Here is a 15,112-nt window from a genome sequence, read left to right as displayed (position 1 = left end):
AGGAGAATGCAACAAACCCAACACCATCACAAACTCATTGCAGCCTCACAGTCAGCACGCAGCAATATCATCAGCAGCATCCAAATGCCATCATGTCAGGCTACCACCAATCAAGATTCAAGGGCTTGTCTACAAGAGAAGGTGCCTTGTGTAGGACTGACGGGGAGGACTCGTCCTTTGGTCATTGTCCGTGAGCAGCCAAGGGTCACCTTCGTCGCCTGAAACCTCCCACCGTGCCAGGTAGCCGTCCCAGGACGAGCTGACGAGCGTTGGGCTGTAAGGATGCCAGGTACAGTCCCTGATGATCGATCCGTGCCACGAAAGCCTCTCCACGATATCCCCGGTTACCTGCAAGAACATCAGGTTTAGAACTAAAATATGAACTTTTGTGTCCAATGAAGTTGAAAGACACAGGTCGCGTTCGACAGCGTTTGACAGCGTGCACGTGAAAAACGAGGAAATCTGGGTTAGTAAGAGGAGGGAGAAGAACGCAGCCACACTATGTGTAACTGTATGTCCATAACAAATGACCCCAAGTATCCGAAAATGTACCAACATATAAACTCAACAGTCTATGATTAGAAAATGTGAGATAGAAAAATAAATAAGTATCTGTGGGAAATTGATTAGGCCACATACCACATCATAGATGTAGACAGACTCATCGCTGGATCCTGTGTATATGTACCTCTGACCCGTGCTGTGATGAAGAAAAGCAGTGAAATTAAGACTAGCAGCCACACAAGATCTATGCTAGTAAGGGCCTATTTGGTTCATGTCTCAAGTTCGCTAAGCCACATGTTAGGCATGCTATGATTTTCAAGGTACATGTTTGGTTTTTATGCCACAACTTTAGCTTGCCACAATTTTCAAGCATCCTATCATAGACTTAGTTTTTAGCCACTACTTGCCTAACTTGTGGCGCCTGTTTCCTTCGCCACACTTTACTAAAGTTAGACGTGGCTAGTTTAGTCATGAACCAAGGTTTCCTTCAAATGATCATAAGAAACATCAACTGCCTTAAACTTTTTCGGGTAGGTATCAGCTACCTTGAACTTAGATCTACACACTCTAGAAACCAAGGCTGTCAGAAAGCTCTAATTGACTGGACGTATTGCTCTAGTCTACACTCGTATGGCTATTAGCTGGAGTACAATACCATACCAACTGCGATGTATATCTAGGAGCAAACATCAACAGCGACACTGCATTGTTTCTGTAACCATATACATGATGGTATTGGAAAAATGGAAGTATGTAACATAGATAAAATAAATTTGAATTTGTCTGCGATACAAAATAATCCATAATTGGACCCTAACCTGTACATTGGGGAGAAGTAGCAACGGATAAGTGTCCGCAGAACTGAATGGCCTCTGTATGTGGCCAGAGACTGATCATTTGGATGCCTATAATGTCGGGCTTCTGATGGGAATGACATCCATCTGTAGTCCCAGTCAAATAATCTCTGCTGACGGCTGTCAAAACATGGTAGAAAACATCAGAAATATATATAATATATATGGAAATCAATATTATAAATGTACTTCCTCGCACCAAAAAAAGAGAGTAAATGTAGTGCAGTGCATGACCATAAAGCAACTATACCCTTTAATAGAAGCAGACATTTTCCTCACATCCCAAAGTTTGATAGTCTGGTCCTTGCAGTTGGATATGAAATAACGCCCATCGCCACGGCTATCAATAAATGTAATCCCATCTAAATGGCCTGTCAAAACACCTGCTGGTTTTTCTCTTGCAAGGCAACGCCTGTCCCACACCTAAGGGTCATAAAACATTGTTAGGACAAGGTCGGACAAGGTCAGACTTGATAGATGTGAATACCAGATTGGATGTTCTAACATAGCATACTGGATTTACTACTGTTCCATCATAAATGAATTCTGGAATCAACACCTATATACTAAGTACTGTATTATTCCATTTTCAAACCATAAAGCCTATTCTTTACATATCACCTATTCAACTCTTGTTATGCTCATTATTCAAACCATTTGTAATATTTCTTTCCAATTGACAAAGTGCATTATCATATTGAAGAAAATATTAAAAGGCACTAACCCAACAAGCAGCAAGAACACTAACCTTACAGAGATTATCATCACTTCCAGAGTACAATACATTACCACTTTCATCAGCGAAGGTAACCGCATTGACATCAGCCTTACAGAAGCAACCGAGAGGAAAATAAGATAGCAAATAAACATGTAATACAATTTCCTAAAATAAACGCTAAAGGATTTATATGAATGATAGCTACAACAATATGAAATGGAATGAACAAGGCAAAAAGAAGTTCCACAACTGATTTAACAAAAAATCATGTGGGAAATCAGGTAATTCATACCGCATGGGCTCGGATGCGAACGGATACTTTATTTGCTCTAAGATCATAAACATGTATAGATCTATCGTTGTTTCCAACAACAACTTCTTGACCATCCTTTGAAAACTTCACAGAAAATATTCCAAAAGGATAGTCATCATCATCATCAGCATTAGAGAAATTCAAACCATCATGAATTTCCTGAGAAAAAGAAGAAAAATTGAAACATGGCCAGGTTACAAGAACATCAAAGCATTTTATGAATTTGAGAAAGCCATGCAGCTCATGCTTTTGAAAGTTACTAATACTAGAAGGCTGAGAGTACAAACACACCGTAACATTAGCTTGTGATTCCTTTCCACCACTCTGCACATTCACAATGTGAACAATAGGAGATAAACTGGAATAGGCCTGCGAAAGGATCAAATGGCATTGAGGAAAACAAACATACACATTTGTCTAAAAAAACAAGCATACAGATGAAGATGAAATAGCCAGAGCACAACATAATTAAATCAGCACCGAACTCAGTGTAAAACAGAATGTGCACCATGGAGAGAATTTTGTTCCTAAAAACAGTGGCCATTGCATGTAAATTGATTTACCATGGAATTATATCTATAACAAATCATGAAAAAGTAAACTCCACCAATATCAGGCTGTAAAAGATAAAAACATTAAGGCTCTGTATAGGGTTGAAGTGGGTTTCCAACATTTATCTATTTTCTATTTTAGATATATTATTTACTTGGAAGTAGCATGTAATTTTTCAGATAGGATAAATGCTGCCATTAATCCATTATGGTTATCATTCCCCATAACAGAATAACCAGCACCTACCATTTCCTATATATCTTCCTCCATCCAAACAGATGCTCTAAGATCTAGCACTGTTTATTAGATGCGTCAGAGACAGAGACTTACGAGAAATTGCTGATCAGGTGAAAGAGCAATATCTGAAACTGTCCACTGCAAGCTTTGGCAGCTTATATCCTTATGAACCTTCCACCCATTATCAGCATCGTAAACTCTGATGCGGCTTCCCTTATCATCAAAATTTTGTGGAGAGCAACATTCGCAATTAGCTCCGAAGCTTCTGCGCGTGCAACTTTTACTAACAAAAACACAACTAACATATCAAAGCAAAATCACCTACCCGAAATCCAGCAACAAGCAGCGAACCATCACTAGAGAACTGCGACACATATGCCTCGCTAGTCATGTCATCCACACACCAAGGTCCTTTTGTGGGCAGGTGTTTCCGGCCAACATAAGCGCAATCTGCTGCTGAGAATCCACCAGCACCCGAGCGGCCAAACTCCCTCCCGGACAACAGCTCGAATGTCGACAAGGTCCTCTTCCGACCGGCGTGAAAAGCACCAAGAATCCTTTGACTTGGCTCTGATCTAATCCTGGTGAGATGGGAGACCTCCTCATCGATGGTGAACGATTCAGGCGCAGGGTCAGCGGCTTCCCGAGCTCTCCGTTGTCTCCCCCGCATTCTTGCTGCTGCTGTTACTTCTTCTACTCTTCTTTTGCAATGAATATCGTATCACTACCAATCAATCAACCAGAATCCTTCTCAAGAACACAGGAACTCCCTAATCACTGGGATAACTCGATGCGACAACAGAAGATTCACGGATGATGGATCACACCAATCCAGGACTAAACAACTGAAATCCCCACATCGAATTTATCAGAAAAACAACAAACTTTAGGCCCGGTCCCGGTTCTCGAATCACGCAGGACCCGACCAACCACTCCTCGACCCTGAAAAACCTCACCAGTGGAAGCTAGCACGAACAATCGCAACCAAAAAAACCATCAAAAGAGGAAAAAAATCGCACCTTTGGTTTCTTGCGCGGGTGCAGGAGGAGGAGGGTTTTGATGCGCGGCGCTTCTTCCTCTACGGAGGAGAGGAGAGGAGAGGAGAGCGTGGGGGGAAGAGGTGTTCTTAGCAAATAGTGTTTGCTCCGGGGGTGTTTGTGCAAAATGTATTTTAGAATATACCCTATCTGCTTATGGGTCACTGACGGGTGGGCCCGGATGAGTGAGATACGGTGGGAGGAGGGGCCACGTGGGCTGGCGTCCGACCAAGTGGGAGGAGGAGGAGATGGAGACCACGTGACCGAGTAATTCGGCCCATGGGCTTATTGTAAGATGGGCCGGAGGCAATCTGGGTAGTAATTGGGCCGAGACACACTTTCGGCCCACAGAAGTAGCGGCCGCGCCTCGGCTCACGGACTTCCCCACCACCACGACTCCACTCGCCGCGGTCGCCGGCGACGACCACCACCACCACCGCGGCCCTCATCTCTGGCGGGAGCCTCCCCCGACTCCTCGCCGCGGCCCCGTCCCACGTCCTCTCTTGCTTCGCCTCCCGCGTCAGGTTCTCGAGGCTCCGGGAAGGCGGGACGGATCTCTCAGGCGGAGCCGTTCGGCGAAGTCTCCTCTGCGTGGCGGCGCCGTTGAGGCGCGTGGGGTAAGGCGACGAGGTGGGAGGTTTCGGGCTGAGACGATGGGAGGCGTGCCGTTGAGGCGGCTGGAGCTCGCCGCGCTCTGCCTCTACGCGCTGGGATTCTACCTCGTCGTGATCCTCAAGTCGCTTCGTCTCTCCCACGGTATCCGAATCTTCCCATGCTCTCCCACAGTCCCACTGGTTCGTTCACACGCCGGTTTCGGGAGCTGCTTGGCATCACAATGTCGCTTGATGTGTGCAGATTACTCTGGGAGGCTGTACGGCCTACGGGCAGGCTCACTCGCCGGCCATCTGAACGTATGTGAAATTCCACCTGTTTGTTGGTTCGATTGCCAGTGTTCTAGGTTGATCTGAAGATCGAGCAGGTGATGAGCTTGCCTTCTGTCGCAGGACTTGTCTGATGCGCAATGGAGAAACTTCCGAGGGAACTTACCTGTTCTTACCATTGTGATGGGCGCGTTTCTGATCTTGGTGAATGCACTGCGCTACTGCTACAGCCTGAAGGGTAGAGGGGCATCTTTGCTGTGGCTTCTCCTGTCTTTGGCCTATTTATGCTATCTACATGGTGCTTGGTAGGGAACTAACTGATCAATGCTCGTTTTCTTTTTCTTCTTTATCTGTGAAATTCACTAACATACATATTTATCTCTACTGCAGTGTTGCTTTCATTCTTATAATAGCATTGATTAACTACTCCATAGTGAAGGTCAGTGCTAGCATCTTTGATCACTGTTCCCTTTTCACTGTTCTAATTGATTCATAAGGCCATTCTCAGCGCAACATTTCATTGTGCGGTTTACAATAATGGTTTAAGTTTTCTTTTTGACTGTAGTATTCTGTCTTGTAGGTATTTGCTCGATATAAACATTGCGTTGGCCTCATTTGGAGCTTCAACTTAGCTGTCCTTATACTTAACCGAGTCTATGAAGGCTATTCATTCTCATTGTTTGGGTGAGATGTTCTGAAGCAGCTGTACTATTTGTATGATGCAATTTCTCATTCCTTTGCTTTAAGTTTTTGTGAAATTTGACTTTTTATCTAAATAGGCACAGGCTTGCTTTTCTAGACAATCATCGGGGTACATTTCGATGGCATATTTGCTTCAATTTTGGTATATTTCTCCTTATGTCATCTTAGTTTGGCTCAGGTCGTGTTTATGCATTGAGCTTTTGATGCTTACCGTATAGAAATCTATAACTGTTTTCTCCTTATGCCCCTTTTGATTTGTCTGACAGTTATATTACGAATGATAAGCTTTGGATGTGATTACTGCTGGTCACTCCATTCTCCTCACTTTGACCATAAGGTATTGTAGACTTACCACATTATCCATACTTTTGGTTTGCAGCATCAGATTTTTTTAAATTACACAAATATATTTTTGCAAGCACATATTATCTGGTTAACATTGCTGTTGGGCCATAGGGTTTGAACAAACATGATCTTACATTTTCTTATTTATCTTGGTAATTTTTCAAAACAATATATCGAGTTGTCTTGTATTATGAATGTTCTTGGATACATTATAAACTTTATCTGATATATTTGTTGTGTGCCAAATGGGAGACTGATAGGTTTATGCACAGCTCTTGTAGAGATCTATACCTCTAAATTAGTAAACTTTTTTTTAACCATACATCTGTCTTGTCAGTACTTCACTGTATTGACGAGTTCTCTTGGTACAGAAGCATATGCAGCGATGCCAAGTTTGTTATTCTGGCAAAACATGCTACTTTACTTTGCAGGTACTTATTTTTTTTGTATTTTTCTTGTCCCAATAAAACTACTGTCTACTGTTGTTGATAGTGCTGCTCTGATGTGGTACTGCTTCATGGTAGTTTCATAGAGCCATTGTTGGTTTTGCAATTTTTGAAGCATTAAGATGGCATGCCTCGAGTTTAGGTGTTGAAATAGTACTGAATGAATCTAGTGTTTTTGTTGAAAGATGTTGATAGATTGTAAGATTGGTTGATATTTCTGCTGATACCAGGCTGAACTGTTGTGAGTTATAAGTAGTTGCAATATAAATTTTCTGGGCTGCTTGTAGTGTAGGTCTCGAGTCTTGACATTGGAGTATTCTATTTACCTTTGTCTGTAGTATATAATTTGAGTGTTCAGCTTTGATACCACTCTTGTATCATATAAGTCTTTCCTTTACAAGCAGACTATTTTGTTTCTTTTATCTGTTGCTGAAATTTTGCACTATCGATGGCAGGAGAGAGGGCTAATCGTTGACAAATACACATTACTAACATATTTATGCTACTTGACATATGCTCCACTCTACATTGCTGGACCTATTGTAAGCTACAATGCATTTGCAGCCCAGGTTTGTCTGGTTTCTCATAGATAATGGTTTAACTGCAAATGAATCGGTCAAGTTGAAAACAGCAGATATATTTCTTTTTAAGAAAATGAAAGGCAGCAAGGGAGAGAATTACCATTTGATTATATTAGAAGAGGACAAAATTGACATAAACAAATATTGCTTTCGTGAGTCAATTACATGTACGGTCTTTAGTTCAACACTGGACTAGGCATTCTTTATGCACTGCGAGGCTTCCTAAATCAGTACTTAACAGGCTAATATATTATCTGCATGGTTGTTAAGACCAAATTTCTGTTTTGAGAAGAAGAAATGTAAAATAAATTAAACAATGTATGTATAGTGAACTGCAAAAAGACCATAAGCTATTTTGGATTTGTTTTTAACTGTCTAATAGATGAGCTCATGCCTTCGTTTCTTTCCTTGATTTTGCAAAATATCTTTCTAAGCTTGTTGTAAACGATGTTAAATAGTACTGGCCATTGGTTGGCTTTAAGAACTATGTGCAGAGTTCCAGTAAGAGATTTGAACTATGCTTCTTTTTCAAGTAGTAAGTTTAGTAGTGTAAAAATATCCTGACATATACTAACCTGTTCTTGTTGTAGCAATCTTGCAGTTAGATGTACCCCAGAAAAATTATTCAGTTGCACAAATATCTTGGTATGGGGTAAGGTGGATTCTAAGTTTACTTCTTATGGAAGCCATGACACATTTTTTCCACTACAATGCCTTTGTAGTTAGGTATTTGCTTATCTTTATATAGTATGAACAGTCCTCTCTTTTTTTGGACTGAAATCCTTTCTTATTTTTATTGCTGTTTTCTTAATTTTGTATTAATTATTCTTGTGACAGCCGATTATGGCAGCAATTATCTCCTTTTGAGATCTTCATCATTAGTTACGGGGTAAGATTGTGTTACACATACTGCATTTTCTTGTATACACCGATTTTCCTTCAGAGTTGTCACTCATGGAATTTTTCTCGCGTATTTTTCAGTCAATATGTACCAGTTCCATATTACCAATGTTTCTTACTGTTTGTTTTTATTCAAGATGTATGAAAACTATGAATAAAAGGTGTCCGGACATGCAATACTATATTTTTGTTTTCAAAGTTGTCCCCCTAGGTTGTTTTGTACTTTAATTTAATTCATCAAATTGCATGATCACTTGATTCCACGGTTCTGTTGTATCTATTCTTAACTAACATACAGGAGCTTGCTATTAAGTTGGCATAGTTTGCTGTTGGGATCAATTATCATTAATAAGAATTAACTTCCCAAACTTTCCCATGCAGGTGCTGAACTTTATGTGGCTGAAATTCTTCCTGATTTGGCGCTACTTCAGGTTTTGGTCACTGGTAATTCAACATTTAAAATCCATATTGATTCATTGCGTGTTCTGCATTTCCTTTTGAACAATTGTTTTATGAGAAAATCTAACAAATGTCATTGACAAACACTTAATTCTAAGAAATGCCATCGACGAGTGCAAGTTCTAGGAAACGCCATCGTATAAACAAATTTGTCTGAGAAATGTCATTGCCGTTAGGGTTCCGTCAGCATTTTTTCATTAAGTTCTATAGTGTAAACAATGTATTTAATGGCAAAAATGGACGGAACCCTAACTTCAATGATATTTCTCAGACAAATTCATTTGTACGATGACATTTCCTTGAACTCGTACTCGTCAATGACATTTTTTAGACTTAGATGTTTGTCAATGACATTTTTTAGATTTTCTCTTGTTTTATAGATATAGGGAACATTCGCAAGAAAACAACTGTGTTGTCATGAATATCAACACTGTTTCATGTCTCTTTTTGTTTTTTATGCTGATTATTTGATCACAGGTAGGAGGAGTTGAGACACCTGAAAATATGCCAAGGTGTATAAATAGCTGCCATGATCTGGAAAGTTTCTGGAAAAGCTGGCATGCTTCTTTTAACAGATGGTTGGTCAGGTTTGTATTAAAGTAACTGGTTTAAGTACTGCTTCTATGAACTCATCTGTGTTACCACACATATATATCATTTTAATGTTTGGGGGTTAGTATATATATTTTATTCCTGTTCATAGCCCCACTTCTCTGTAACATGTGCTCAAGAAATGCATGCAAAAAACTATGACATCCACATAAAGGTGCATACGAGTTGAATATAATTTACGCCCATCAACATGATTAATTGATTACTGATTACCGACTACCAAACCCCATGCTTAGAGTTGCTATGTGTGTACACCAATGTGCATAGGTAATTATTGGTCATAAATTAAGTGTAACTTTCTTTGACCTATATCTTGCATGTTGCAGGTATCTATACATTCCTCTTGGGGGTGCTCAAAGAAAATTACTTAGTATCTGGGTCGTATTCACATTTGTAGCAGTCTGGCATGACCTGGAATGGTATTATAATTATTATTTATGTTTGGCAACAGCTAGATGTTATGATGACTTATGATGTGAACCTGATTGCATTCTCATAAACAGGAAACTTATTTCATGGGCATGGTTAACATGCTTATTTTTTGTCCCGGAAATATTGGTCAAGTCTCTATCCAACAAGTTTCAGGTAAATTTCTCTTATGTGATTTGGTAAGATCTCATAGCTTAAAAAGGATAAAGCAGTATTTTCTTTCCTGTTCTTCCATTCATTTGCTTAGTTGCAAGAAACAAAACTTAGTATTTTGCGTAGCAATTTTGCGAGATGGTAGAAGTTACTCCCTTTGTTTGGAAACAATGAACCAGTGTGTAAAGCTTGAGTTAGAAAGCAATACTGATAGTACTAATTTAGGGCACAAGCAAGAACTACACATGACAACTAGAAATACTCCAAACTAATAACATATTTAAGTTTGTTATCTCATGCAATGGTGGGTCCTTCATCATGCTTGTGTGATGCTTGATGGCATTTTTCATGATTAGTATCTAATGTATTTAAAAATGTAGGCAAGAAGTGCCCTTGGGTTGTTCATCCACCGTGAGTTAAGTGCGATTGCTGGTGCCGTGACAATCAGCTGCCTTATGGTACGTCATTTTTATTTTTTGGTATTTGAATTCACAGTTAAATGTATTCAACCGTTTTTTCTCTTATTTTACCACTGGTTTACTGCAAATCTACTATTAACGATTCTTGGCAACAAATCTCCTAGAAAAAGTCTGCATTAAACAACTCATGTAATAGCATTCGGTGGCAACAAGACTCTTTTGGGGCAATTCATAGATCTAAGATTTTCAGTTGTACAGTAGATGGGTCACATTTTTAACCTTCTTACGTGCAACCAAAACACTGATACAGACATGCTCCACTCATGCAGGTGGCAAACCTTGTTGGTTATGTTGTAGGACCATCCGGCATTAAACTTCTCATGTCACAAATGCTTGGGAAGGATGGTGAGTTACAAATTAGTAACATCCATTACTTAGTGAATCTAATTTACTTAAACGAACATGGCCGCTGATGCATGTGTCCATTTCGCAGCCCTGCCTGTACTTGCCTTCATATTTATCACGTTCTACGTGGCCGTCAAGGTTATTTTATTGCTAATTACTTTCTTTTCGACGTTGCAAAAGAATAGGTTTATTTTCTTACAACTGTTAAAATTTTGCAGCTTATGTTTCATATACGTGAGGCACAGAAGAATCACGAGTGATAGTTGATTAGTCGATAAAGACCTTTCTGGATTTAATGTCAAATCGGTAAATCCCTCTGCCAAATGCAGTCAAACTTTTATGATGGAGGCACTGTCAAGACAAATAGCGGTTTATTTTTTTTGCTTGGATTTGTTTGACACAAACCAAAGCTCCTCTCACTCTCAGCACTTAGCCTCGGTTCTTTTGTAAACTAGGGCGTATTGATTTAGTGAAGATAATGAAAAGCAAATGCACCTACGCGCTCTTTTTGAAGACTTAGCAAAGGAAAAGTAAAAAAGAGGTTCTAGTAGATGTTTATATGTTTTTCACATGATTTTATTCAGTTCCTCCAGAATTCTTCTAAATCTCCTGTAATTCAAAGCCCTAAAAATCCCTATGTTTTCCTATGAAATCTATGGCAAAGGAAAATTTCCTCTACTTCTACTATGCTCCAATCCTCCATTCCAAATGAGTCAATAGTGTCAATTCCTTTAGAAATTAGGATCCTCTAGTTTTGCTTTTAAAAAAAATCCTTCGTGCTGAACACGAATTGATCCATCGGGACTTTTTCTTGTCAAACAAGCATATTTCCTTTTGGCAAGCTGTTGATCAATTTTTAGAGATTTTTTATGATAGCATGTTTTCAGCCTTAGCTTTTAAAATTACAACACGTATAAAATCTCTATCCATACACGTATAATGGCATATTTTAAAACTAACAAATTTATAATGACATGAATCTAATTAACTTAATTATTATGATAATTATAAATTTATCATTGGCTTAAAACGTTATTGCAAAACTGTCATTGAAAATTTACAAAAATGTCACGAAAATTGTGCTTATAATTTAGAAAAAAACAGTGGTAAATTTATAAAATCCCCTAAATTATTCGGGTAGCTTTTTTCATTTTTTTTTTCCACGGCTTATCGGTCATAGCTCAAAACTCAAAAGATTACGCACGAAATCCACCTGGAATCAACAGAAATCCTTACAAAAACAGCTCTCTCCCGCCGTCGTTTTAACCGACAGGAGAAGGTAGCGCAAGCGACTTGACTTGCACTGACCAGTGAGAGGCAGCCATCGAAGAGCGAGACATTGGAGTGACAGACATGTGGGTCCACCTTTTCTTGGGACCCACATGTCGGTGACTGAAAGCCACGTTACTTGAGAGGCAGAGAGGCCGGGATCCCCCGATCACCTCCGGCTCCAGGTTTGACCAACCCCCGACGATGGCGACCGCCGCCGCCGACGAGCTCGCGCTGCGGCGGCTTGACGACGCCACGCGCGACGCCCCGCGGCTCCAGCTCGAGACCCTCCGCGCCATCCTCGCCGAGAGCGCCGGCGCCGCCTACCTCCGCCGGTACGTCCCCGACGACGCCCACCACCGCCGCCTCCTTTCCATCGGCCTCGCCGCGGCGGCCGACGAGTTCCGCCGGGTCGTCCCCGTCAGCTCGTACGAAGACTATGCCGAGTCCATACGCCGCGTCGCGGATGGCGAGGCCCGCCCCGACGAGCTCGAGCTCGAGCTCTCGCCGCGCCGCCTCCTCTGTTTCTTCCTCAGGTGATACACCTCCGCTGCTCCTCCTTTCCCCAGCCTGATCGGTTGATGGCTGATCCGATCGACGTGCAGCTCCGGGACGAGCTCGCTGCGGCCGAAGCTGATACCATACTTGGATTCGCCCGGCGCGAGGGCCGCCTCCGCCGCCGTGATGCAGGCCAACTCCGCGCTCGTCAGAAGGTGTTCGACGCAGACGAAGACCTTTTCACTCCACCACGATTCACTCATCAGCCGGTGAACTGACTCTCGCCGGCGTTGCCGCCGGAATGATTCTTTCAGGATGTTCCCTCCAAGGCCGTCAGTGAGCAAGGCTCTGTGGTTTTTGTACGCCGGTGAGGTCACGAAGACCAAGGGCGGGCACGAGGCCATGGCGACTACGGCGTGGGGCATCCGGAGCAGCGGCCTCCGGGCAACCTCGCCGGTAATGTCCGCCTGCGTCAGCCCGGTCGAGGTCATCCTCGGCGCCGATTACCAGCAGCAGATGTACTGCCACCTCCTCTGCGGCCTCCGGCGTTGGGACGCCGTCGACTGCATCCGCGCGCCGTACGCCGCCGGGTTGGCGCGCGCCCTGCGCCTCCTCCAGTCCAAATGGCGGCAGCTCTGCGCCGACCTCGAGTCCGGCACGGTCTGCGCCGAAGTCGTCACCGACGCGGCGATGAGAGGCGCCGTGCAGGACGGCGTGCTCGCCGGGCCGCGCCCGGAGCTCGCCGACCGTGTCCGCCGTGTCTGCGAGAGAGAAGACTGGCGCGGCGTGCTGCGCGACCTGTGGCCGGAAGCGAGGTACGTCTCCTGCGTCACGACGGGGATCATGGAGCAGTACTTCCCGGCGATCAAGCACTTCGCCGGCGAGGCCGTGCCTGTGCTCGGTACGGACTACCTCGCCTCCGAGTGCCCCATCGGCATCAACCTGGAGCGCACGTTGCCGCCGGAGGAAACCACCTACGTGCTCCTCCCCACGGCGGCCTACTTCGAGTTCATCCCGTTCGACATGGACGCCGGCCGCCGCTCCGACACGGCCGAGCCGGTGGACATCACCGGCGTGGAGGCTGGCAAGACGTACGAGGTGGTCGCCTCCACGTTCCGTGGGCTGTACCGCTACCGCATCGGCGACGTCGTGAAGGTCACCGGCTTCCACAACTCCTCCCCTCGGCTGCAGTTCGTGACCCGAGCGCCGCCGCCGCAAGAACACGCCGAGATGCTCAACGAGAGGGACGTCATGGCCGCCATGGACACTTTCCAGCTCATGCTAAAGGAGCACGAGGAGCCGTCATTACCCGCCGGCGGCGAAGTCGTCGAGTTCGCGGCGTTCATCAGCGACGACGGCGGACGCCGGCTGCGGGGCGCGACGATCGCCGTCGAGGTACGCAACGGAAGCAGGCTGCCCGACCATGAGAGGTCAGGCGACGCCGCCGCCTTCCTCAGGCGATGCTGCGCGCCGCTCGAGGGTTGCTTCGGTGGGGCGTACAGGCTGAGCAGAGCCACCGGCGACGTCGCGCCGCTGGAGATCGCCGTGGTGACGCCCGGCACCTTCGACAGGCTCGCCGAGGAGGCGATAAGCGGCGGCGCTCCGGCGAACCAGTACAAGCCGCCCAAGATCGTCAGGCACCGGCGCCTCATCGATGTGCTGCAATCCTCCATAGTGTGCAGCAGCTGTACCACTGATTCACTGAAAGGATGAAAAAATTTCATGTTTTTGGATAATCATCTTAAAAAGTTTCTTTAAATGAGTGGTTGTTTGATTTTTTTTCCTGAAAAGGTTGAACAATATATTTGTAAACGAAAAATAATTTGTGAATAAAGCTTTTATATACGTATTCTTGGCAATTTAAAAGCCAAGAACGAAAAATGCACTTCGGTAAAAGAAAACCCTAAAATCAACTCTAAATTTAATATTGTAAATTTAAATTTTGGCTTATAAGCATAAGCATAAGCGAAAAAATAGGGTGAAATGTATTCACTATGTATGACAGTTGACTTTTTGGTAGATACTTGATCATCCATCTTATTAAAAACCTTATTTAATTACTATTTATGTTTTCGATTGAATTTACCGCCAAATATATTTTAATTATAACTTAAAACTTTTACATATTTACATAAAATTTTTTTAAAAAAACAAATAATCAGACGTACGTCAAAACATCAATGACATCCTATATTAAAATATAGAGTGTGTTAAAACAACTCTACCGGAATGATTGATTCATTTTTTAATAAAAAAGTCAAATGACATATTAGTAAACGAAAAATAATTTGTATATAACACTTTTATATGCGTATTCCTAGTGATTTAAAAGTCAAGGCTGGAAAATAAACTTCGGTAAAAACCTCTAAAATCAACTTTAAATTTAATATTGAAAATATAAATTTTGGCTTGTAAACATAAACAAAAATGAAAAGACTTGGATGGTAGTAATCTCATCTGAAACTAAATGCACCTTCAAAATTCCGCACTAATTTATTCAAACCTGCCTCTGGTGCTCGTGATTGGCGAACCAATACGATTTGATTTGAATTCGATGTAATTATTGATAATTTAATTGTCCAGAGTGGTAACCAGCAGAACATGTTCATGCATTCTGAATATATGGGTGTGTTTGTACAAACAAGCTTCCATCATTTGCTTTTCAGCTCAAAGTTGCTGTGAAATTTAAATTTAAAACTTATTTTTAGAGTTGATTTTGGTTTGTTTCATTGTACTTTATTTTTCAGTATTACATTTTAAATCACTAAGAAAAATATATAAAAGTTTTACCTATAAAC

The 15,112-nt window shown here is 42.6% G+C and overlaps 3 protein-coding genes across 5 annotated transcripts; 2 read left to right on the top strand and 1 right to left on the bottom strand.

Moving 5' to 3' along the window:
- Positions 1 to 4: 4 nt before the first annotated feature.
- LOC102713357 (LEC14B protein-like) lies at positions 5 to 4,286 on the bottom strand. The gene is made up of 10 exons (XM_006653969.3): positions 4,198 to 4,286; positions 3,504 to 4,023; positions 3,272 to 3,391; positions 2,681 to 2,758; positions 2,369 to 2,548; positions 2,107 to 2,184; positions 1,609 to 1,781; positions 1,323 to 1,478; positions 640 to 700; positions 5 to 348 (listed from the first exon to the last, which is right to left on the bottom strand). Exons 2-10 carry the CDS (start codon positions 3,846 to 3,848, stop codon positions 130 to 132), a joined length of 1,410 nt encoding a protein of 469 aa, XP_006654032.1. The 5' UTR covers positions 3,849 to 4,023; positions 4,198 to 4,286; the 3' UTR covers positions 5 to 129.
- A 326-nt stretch (positions 4,287 to 4,612) lies between these two features.
- Positions 4,613 to 11,314, top strand: LOC102711620 (membrane-bound O-acyltransferase gup1). Of its 3 annotated transcripts, none has more exons than XM_015837269.2 (19): positions 4,613 to 4,971; positions 5,071 to 5,126; positions 5,220 to 5,401; positions 5,487 to 5,535; positions 5,677 to 5,780; positions 5,876 to 5,940; positions 6,065 to 6,135; positions 6,518 to 6,574; positions 7,045 to 7,158; positions 7,772 to 7,896; positions 8,008 to 8,059; positions 8,452 to 8,514; positions 9,007 to 9,116; positions 9,468 to 9,560; positions 9,645 to 9,726; positions 10,104 to 10,181; positions 10,472 to 10,547; positions 10,636 to 10,685; positions 10,766 to 11,314. In XM_015837269.2, exons 1-19 carry the CDS (start codon positions 4,869 to 4,871, stop codon positions 10,805 to 10,807), a joined length of 1,572 nt encoding a protein of 523 aa, XP_015692755.1. In that variant the 5' UTR covers positions 4,613 to 4,868; the 3' UTR covers positions 10,808 to 11,314. The 3 variants fall into 3 exon arrangements, with proteins under 3 accessions (XP_015692755.1, XP_015692756.1, XP_006654985.1); XM_015837270.2 differs by having other exon boundaries at positions 4,614 to 4,971; positions 5,882 to 5,940; positions 6,515 to 6,574; XM_006654922.3 differs by having other exon boundaries at positions 4,614 to 4,971; positions 6,515 to 6,574; positions 10,766 to 11,311.
- Positions 11,315 to 11,677: 363 nt separating this feature from the next.
- Positions 11,678 to 14,088, top strand: LOC102713079 (probable indole-3-acetic acid-amido synthetase GH3.6). Its single transcript, XM_006653968.3, has 3 exons — positions 11,678 to 12,352; positions 12,422 to 12,529; positions 12,629 to 14,088. Exons 1-3 carry the CDS (start codon positions 12,021 to 12,023, stop codon positions 14,025 to 14,027), a joined length of 1,839 nt encoding a protein of 612 aa, XP_006654031.3. The 5' UTR covers positions 11,678 to 12,020; the 3' UTR covers positions 14,028 to 14,088.
- Positions 14,089 to 15,112: the final 1,024 nt, after the last annotated feature.

The sequence above is a fragment of the Oryza brachyantha genome, chromosome 5 (assembly GCF_000231095.2).
Source record: "Oryza brachyantha chromosome 5, ObraRS2, whole genome shotgun sequence".
NCBI classification, from domain to species: Eukaryota; Viridiplantae; Streptophyta; class Magnoliopsida; order Poales; family Poaceae; genus Oryza; species Oryza brachyantha.
The sequence above is the reverse complement of the archived record's forward strand: the minus strand, read 5'-3'. Positions and strand labels throughout refer to the sequence as shown.

Coding starts and splice junctions, on each gene's coding strand:
- LOC102713357 (XM_006653969.3), bottom strand. CDS start 3,848: ATGCGGGGGAGACAACGGAGAGCTCGGGAAGCCGCTGACCCTGCGCCT. Junction 2,759..3,271: donor CACCTGATCAGCAATTTCTC/GTAAGTCTCTGT, acceptor ATCCTTTCGCAG/GCCTATTCCAGTTTATCTCC. Junction 2,549..2,680: donor AATCACAAGCTAATGTTACG/GTGTGTTTGTAC, acceptor TCTTTTTCTCAG/GAAATTCATGATGGTTTGAA.
- LOC102713079 (XM_006653968.3), top strand. CDS start 12,021: ATGGCGACCGCCGCCGCCGACGAGCTCGCGCTGCGGCGGCTTGACGAC. Junction 12,353..12,421: donor CTCCTCTGTTTCTTCCTCAG/GTGATACACCTC, acceptor ATCGACGTGCAG/CTCCGGGACGAGCTCGCTGC. Junction 12,530..12,628: donor AACTCCGCGCTCGTCAGAAG/GTGTTCGACGCA, acceptor TGATTCTTTCAG/GATGTTCCCTCCAAGGCCGT.
- LOC102711620 (XM_006654922.3), top strand. CDS start 4,869: ATGGGAGGCGTGCCGTTGAGGCGGCTGGAGCTCGCCGCGCTCTGCCTC. Junction 4,972..5,070: donor GTCGCTTCGTCTCTCCCACG/GTATCCGAATCT, acceptor TGATGTGTGCAG/ATTACTCTGGGAGGCTGTAC. Junction 5,941..6,064: donor GCATATTTGCTTCAATTTTG/GTATATTTCTCC, acceptor TTTGTCTGACAG/TTATATTACGAATGATAAGC.